Source organism: Artemia franciscana, chromosome 17 (assembly GCF_032884065.1).
Source record: "Artemia franciscana chromosome 17, ASM3288406v1, whole genome shotgun sequence".
In the NCBI taxonomy this organism is placed as follows: domain Eukaryota; kingdom Metazoa; phylum Arthropoda; class Branchiopoda; order Anostraca; family Artemiidae; genus Artemia; species Artemia franciscana.
The window spans coordinates 23,083,789-23,091,840 of record NC_088879.1 but is presented as its reverse complement, the minus strand read 5'-3'; the positions used below and the strand labels follow the sequence as shown (position 1 = coordinate 23,091,840).

Sequence of the window (8,052 nt, the reverse complement as noted above, 5' to 3'; positions counted from 1 at the left end):
GGATAATTCCCATGGAAAAATCTCCTCGTGCAAAATTGAGTTGCCAAAGAGAAAGTAAGACAAATAGAAAAAATTTCGTGCAGAAATTCTGTCAAATATCCCCACTGTAAAGTTTACCCTTGAAAGGTCACCCCCCAGAAATCTACCGCTCCATGGAAATTCTTTCCATGTGGAAACCCATCCCAAGTAAAAATTCCATCTCCCAAAATATGTCTGAAAACTACCAACAACAAATACTATACGTTAACAATTGGCAAATTTCAAAACTTACAGGTATCTCGCCACAGGCTATGGGGGAGGGGGGCATGTTAGCCCTAAAGGCATAATTCAACTATGTTGAACAAAATGACTTATCTAAAAATTTTGATTGGACAACTTTGGGAAAAAAGGACGTGGGAGGGACCCCCTCCTATGACCATTGTTTCCAGCAACTAGTCCCTCCAGGGGCTAGTTGCCCTCCGGTCTTTTTGGTCACTTAAAAAGGGCACTGGAACTTTTTGTTTCTGTTCGAATGCACTCTCTACCGATCTTCTAAGACCATTATTTCGAAACGATCACCCCTGGGTAAAAAAAATGTTAATAAAATAAGAAAATAAACACTCATCCGTTATCAATCTTCTGGCAAAAGATAATAAAATTCTACATTTTTGTATATAGGAACTTGAAACTTCTACAGCAGGGTTCTATGATACGCTGAAGCTGATGGTGTGATTTTCATTAAGATGCCTTGAATTTTAGGGGTGTTTTCCTTTTTCAAAAATCATACAAATTTTTTTAAGCTCTTAATTTTTGATGGGTAACAGTAGGCTTGATAAATCTCATACATTTGAAATCAGCAGGGTAGGGTAATTCTTTTGATGTGTATATTGATATCAAAATTCTGTTTTTAGAGTATTGGTTACTAATGAGCTGAGTTGCTCCTTACGTTCGTGATCACGAACTGTTTGACACATAATTAATTCAGACAAGGGGAAGGCGGAGGAAGAAATTGATGTATAGTCCCAAGGTTCGTAACCAGGAATTTTGTTTGGGTGAGCTTTTTCTCGAGGGGGTAGGGGTACAAAAAAAAAACTAGAAATCAGCGCCCAAAACTAGAAATCAGTGACGTTTTCTCTGCAAATTGACGCCGAAAAAAAAATACATGTGTCGAGCCCTTTAGACAGAGTACTTCAAAAGTACGAAGTCTTGTATTTTCCTCGACAAAGATGACAACGACTGCTTGATGATTTTTTTTTTTCATAGGGGTCTCTTTTTCTTTTTTTTTCTTGCTTTTTTTTTTACCAATACTCGTACAGTCTAAGTATGAAATCGAAAGTTCTAATGCCATTTTTAAGCTAAAAAAGAAATTGCACCACTACAAACTACTAAACTATGGCACTTTGTTTTACTAAAGGTTAATTTCGTATGACTTGTATTAAAATTCTATCTTGCGACAATTTTGAGACAGCCAGTCGACAATTCAGCCTTTCTAAAACTCAGCTTTTTCCTAAGCAAAAGTTTAGGCCAGTAAAATACGACACCTGATCGACTTTCCTGTTTTTCTTCTTAGTTACTTGCTACTTATGTTTGCTTCAAATTTTTCGTTAGATTGGAAAATACGCTCCATAACACACAATATATTTTTTTTTCCTATTTTAAGCAAATTCAGACCATTCTCTAGGACAAATCTAAATGATATCCTTACTATCTCGGTAAATGTAGAGACATGACGCTAGTGAATGCAATTACATAAGTATCTTGTCCTTTTGGTGGAATTAAAGCTATAGAAGTGTTACGAAATCGCCTAACCACAAAAAGCACAAAAAGCCTTAAACCACAGAAAGAGAAAAACTGATGAAAAGCAGTGTTTATATTAGACGCATGGATTTCAGCTGGCTGTCAAAAAACACGGCTGAAGAAGAAAAATATAAACTCATTGAATAAAGATAACGGTCTAAGGCCAGGCACAGAGGCAGTGCCGTAACACTGCCTGTGTCGTAACAGGCACAGAGGCAGTAATTAGCTGTTGCCTTCAAGCCATTACTTTTTTTCTATCTGACCATTTTGTATGGAAAAAGTGGCTGTAGAAACTTCAGAAGGGGCTTATTCGCTAGAAAACTGATATACGTGATTTTACAAAGGCACTGCTACTAATTTGAGATCCATTTGGACCTCATGACACCAAAAAAAGGCAGAAATTGTTTGAGAATTAATAAGAAAATCGCAAAATATAGAATTTTAAGTAAAAGGGTTCCACATCCTCCCTCTCTTATGCACCTGGCTGTACCCAAGCCCTTAAAAAGTTGATTTCATTCCTTAAAAAGAAAATGGCATTCTCAATAAGTCACGAACCGACAAAATATACTTTTACCTTCCCAGGGTCTTAAAGGAATTATCACTGCATTAACAGAGGCATAATGTTTTGAGCTTGTAGTTAATTTACATAAAATGAATCAAACGTCTGTGACAAATCTTTCACGTTCAAGCTCCTTTTATTACCAATATGCTTCTATTTAAACACAGAAACATCCCAAAGCGCTCCCGAAAAAGGGCTCAATGGTCCGAATAGAAATGGATACCTCCTAATTTCTATTAAAATAAATATCGCTAACGTTTATAAATACCAGTAAATTTCAAAAAGCAACATATTTTATTTCATAACAAAAAAAGCTTCAGAAGAGACTGAAAGAAAATTTGTGAAAAAGCAAACAAACAACTCCTGAATCCTATAACAGAGCACCTCCAAACAATTTATATATTTTGTTTACTTTTTTTTTGTAAAAAAGTTTTTGTCACAACCAGCAGGAATGGAATATGCAACTGAAGAATAAATGAAAACGGGAGCATAAAAGGTAGCTCTTAGGGGGAGCCCAAGGTATAGTATAACCCCAGTCTAGCACAACATAAGCCCTGTTGAAATCTTTAGTCTTATGAACACAGTGAAGATTACATTCCCTTCCTCCCCTCAAAGAGGTCTATGACTAACACACAAAAATTTCTACCAAGAAAAGATGAAAAAATGCGCAAAGCATAAAAACAGTGAAATAAATCAATTGGCTTTCTATACCTGACTAAACTACACTTGATTGTGAATAACTGGTTTATCAGACAAATACATAGTGATTTGGGCTCGAAAATGCAACACCGCAAACTTCAATAGCTATAAGACTGGTAAATGCAAATTACAACCCCCTCCCTCTCAATCACTAACATGTCAATTAAAGGGAAAATGAATTAAAGTGAATTTTTGAAACTTTGATATGGGTAACTTAGAAGTCAAGGGTGCCGGAAACAGCGAAGCATTAGTCAATAGAACTCGTAAAATTTCATTTAATTGAGTTGAATCTTAACCTTTTAAATTTTGGTTTTAATCAAGGTTCAAAGTTTTTTTATTAACTCTAAAATTTTTTGAAAAATTAGAGGTAATTTTTTGAAATTACCCTCAAAGTACGGAAGGATTACCCTCATAGTGCCATCTACACTTTTTAAAGGAGTATTTTTTTTTTCTTTCCCATTAAACCAAATTTATCATCTGCGACACAAAATTTGAACAGTCATCTTCTTCAATTTAGGTTGTAAATTAATTTTATTAATTGACAAAAATTCTAGTTGTGATCAATTCATGGACAACTCAAAATTCACGTCAAATATTTTGTATAACGATAAAACTATTGTTTATGCCTTGATGGCAATCCTGATCACTATTAATGTCAAAATGCAATGGGCACACATGGCGACATTGTTTGTCATGAATCTGTTCTGGCAAGACATTGCTGACCACTAATCCTGTTTTAGCGACCAACAAAGGTTTAGTTGATCAACAATGTGGATAGAACGACACAAAATTGAAATAATATTTTGTCAGACTTGTTGGTCAAATTTAAGCGCGAAATTTCAAATATGGATATTATGGGGGAAGTATTTTTTGTTCCTATAATTTTAGGAGTGAAAAAAAATATTGCCATAGAAATTGTTATGTTTATGGTTAGCTTTATCTCTTTTCCAAAATAAAACATGAGAATGTAATTTTTCAAATTAGCCACCCCTATTCCCTCCGAAGAGCACTGAAGAAGTTTGTTGCCTGAAAATTTCATAATTTGACGAGAAAGTACAAAAGTGCATAAAGAGTGAAAATTACAGGAGCAAACATAGCAAGACAATTTTCAATTGATTTTGAGAATATTGCCATTTATTTCCAGAAATAATAAATATTTGTGTTCTCACGAATATAATTGTTGGATATTCTCGCGATTGTTGATCTATATTTTTCATCTATAATTTGTTCGCCAGAAAAGACCTATAGTCACAATAGACAAGGAGAATTCTGAAATTTTTCTCACGAAGAAAATAGTTTCCGTTTTCCCTTGTAGTCGAATGCTGAAAGCTCCCAATACCCTGGAGTGTACAGTAGAAAAGGAAAAGGGCGGTAAGAACTAACACAGAAATCAAGAAAAAAACGAAACTATGCTTTAGAACGTTTTCTGAAGAAATAAAAATCAACTTTGGAATAACTTCTTATCATAAAGAAAACTTAAAAGACAAAACAAAACATATTGAGATCACTGACAAAAGAAACTCTTGTAAGCTATGTCTGAAAAAAACAACAACAACATATTACTCCAAATCGGTGTTATAAGTACACCTGCACAACATTTGTGATGAAACCCCAAAACCGTAAAAGAACGAAACAAATCGAAGACCTGAAGCCGTCTATTTTCCATTATCTTCTCCATATTCCAGGGATATTCCCTTGATCTCACCACAAAGGTGAGAACGTATGATTGCGAACTTTTGACTATAACAAGTTAACTATCATAGACGAAAGAGAAGATACTAAATGAGACAGTATTGAGTAAAAAGATAGGTTCGCTACTTTTGAAAGTAAACTGCGAATTTTCCCCTACTAGGAAAATACTGGCCTGAATAAATTTTCTGCAAGTAATGGGGGCAGGAGAATGTCTATGATTTATTCAACCCAGTCAGTGGGTAGTTCTAGGGTAACAAAAGTAAGTTGATTAACGACGTATTCATAACAGTTTTCGATCCGAGGCTATCACATCAACACATTAAAAAACAAAATACTGATTTTTGCAACTGGTTTCGTGCTTTTAAAGCAAGTAAAAAAAAAAAAAAAAAAAAAAAAAAAAAAAAAAAAAAAAAAAAAAAAAAAAACCCGAGGTTTTCAGGCCGGATGAAGTAGTCGATAATCATAAAAATCACCGCAAACTCAAAGAAAATTGAACCTAGAGAAATGATGTTGAACAACCGAGAAACTTCCTAAGGATTAATGTTTAATTAGACATTAGTGAGTTAATAAACACTAACTAACATATAGCATAAAAAAACATAAATATCAAACAAATTGTGTGCTAACTTCTATGTCTAGTGTAAGGATTTCTCACAATTTTCTTGTTTTAATTTTGTTTATTTTGAGCAGTGATGCTTAACCTTGGACACTGGTTCAAAATTTCTGTCATTATTGATCTTATCACTTTTGTCATTTTATAGCCTTTGGTTTTTCTTAGTTTCCATTTCTGGCCAATCAAGTCTCTAAAAATTTCTATTAGGTTTAAGTAAACACAATACATAATTTTCAAGATCAGGGGTTTTTATTCTTTTTTTTTTTTTACTGAATTTCGCAAAAACTAAATCTTTTTGATTACTTTAGATGTGTTGGCTAAAATATTTTAAATCGATAATGTTCCAAACATAGGTGAAAAATTGACTTTTTGCTAAGTTTTACACGCATAACCAGCACCACGCAAATTTATGGGATCCATGACGGACCTTTAGTAAAAAAATATATTTTGTTTTATAACAAACAATCCAAGGAGATCACCAATCTTGGTTAAAGATTACAATATAAATACGTCGGATTAGTTACCTAAGCAGAAGGTAGTCAAAGAATGGCAGTGGCTAATTTGGATATTTTTGAGTAAAAGAGCGTATTATTATTGGTCAAGTCAAATGCCCCTTCACCTGTAAGTGTCGTTTATTGGTATTTACAGAATTGGGTAAAAGGAAATTACTGATTGAACCCCAGAATTAGCAGACAATTTAGCAGGAATTAATTCCGAGTCGGCGAAATAGGATCAGATTTGAAGACTGATCAATGGTATTTAGCCCAAGGTTAAGTTAGTCAGTTAAGATATGTGCCTTAGAGAAAAATGACAGATTTGAATATATTTAAATTATGTCAATTGTACAATTTATTTTTTAAAGCTTCAAATAAATTACGCACGAAAAATTTCATTTCTGAAAATGTTACATTTCATGCTACCTTACATAATCGGTGAGTATCGGTAACTCCCAGCCAATCACGATTCTGAAAAAAAATCACATGACGTTGTACAACCGTTACAAGTACCGTCCCCAAAGAAACAACAACAGGACCCAAGCGTCAGCGGATTTTATCCTCACAAGAGGTTATACGTTTTTGTTTCTTTTTTTAAGATTGAAGCCTGAAGGTAAGCTAATTTTTATCATCACAGAGATTGCGGACAGTCAGTACGTTCTATTAAAAGGTAATCCATTTATACGTAGTTCGGTATACATGTCCTTGTTTCACGGTTGGGGGATCGTTTTGAAACTTCCGGGAAGTTTATTTTGAGGGATGGAGAAGGGGACTTCTGTTTGGGGAAAGGAGGCAAGATATTTTTCTTTGGTTCCCACAAAACAGATACGCTGTTTTTTTTCTCTTTTTGTCTTTCGTACAACAGGCTCTTTGGAAAGTTCACTTGTATAAGATGTAAGAGGAACCATGAATCGCTATAACGAGTGCGCTATTAAAAAAAGGAAAAAGATTCCTTGGGCAAAAGTAAGAATAGAGAAAAGGCTTGCACAACAATGTTTGCCTCAGGTGGTTCAGTTGATGCAATAGTTGTAGAGTTTTTAGCTGTAGAAGCAAATAATGACAACGGGGATAAAGAAACGTTCAATTTAAGTTGAGAAGTTGCATTACACTGAGAGATATAATTCCAGTGATTTTTGGAATCATTTACTTACTTTGGTAAACGTTAGTCTTTCTTTATTATTAGTCAAAGCCGTTTCCCCCTTTATAGCAGAAATTTCTATTAAGCTGAAATAAGTTAATAAGATTTTGTGACTAGAAACGGCAGTAAATGCTTTATGTTGAAAAATGTACATTAGAAAAGGATATACATCCGGACATCGAATGTCGATAGTTAAATTAGAAATTGTGCTTGCGGCCCCAGTTTTCAGATTATTTAGCTGCAACAAGTAAAAACAACACATAAGAAATCTGTTTGCGTTTAGCTACAAAAAAGAAAAGAAAAATCATTTTTTGGGATCCACATTTCAATAATGATATACTTTTATCAGTGTTCGGTTCACATATCTTAAATAGTCCTTAACAAATTTTCCTTTTTTTTTTTTTTTTTTTTTTTTTTTTTTTTTTTTTTTTTTAATTTTTTTTTTAATGATTTTCTTCAGAATTTAAAATGTTGTATGTCGAAGAATGAAATCAAAATATTTTATAGCAACAGTTTTGATTGAACAAGTATTTTCCCTCTGATATTTCATACCCTTGAAAGATTTTTTTTTTCTTTTTAGAAAGAATCTCGGTAGTTTTACCATCATTGCCTGATCAAAACAAATCCAAAACAAACTTAAAGAGATAATAAAGAAGAACCAAGGCAAAAGCAAAAACGTTGAAGAGTGTCATTTCAAACCCTCCTCCTTGATTCCTTTCCACAAGCGCTTCACTATTTTGACCATTCACAACAGGTTGACACATTGATTGCACATAGGATTTTACTATCCGTTTTAATTTGCCCCTATCGAGAGCGGTGATTAGTTGATATTGACGATTAAGCCGTTTTATTTTGGTACTAGTCCGCGAGCAAGGGGATAGTACACCGTGCTTTGGGATACAACATCCAGCCCATATGCTTGGGGGTGACGATTAACAGCAGACGGAGGTTTTCCATGCCTGTAAAAAAATTACCAATATAAGACTAAGCTATCAAAGGGGCTGCAGTTGACAAATCTGCTCCAAAACTGCATGTTGACGAACACTCACAAATTCTGGTTCCCATACCCTAGATGTGTACA

The 8,052-nt window shown here is 34.0% G+C and overlaps 1 protein-coding gene across 1 annotated transcript in view; it reads right to left on the bottom strand.

The window, feature by feature from the left end:
* Positions 1-5,591: 5,591 nt before the first annotated feature.
* LOC136038021 (kinesin-like protein KIF3B) overlaps positions 5,592-8,052 on the bottom strand; it is a gene marked incomplete in the record, with an annotated part of 95,886 nt that continues 93,425 nt past the window's right edge. The window contains 1 exon segment of the mRNA XM_065720960.1: positions 5,592-7,930. Within this exon segment, the coding sequence (XP_065577032.1) occupies positions 7,819-7,930 (112 nt within the window).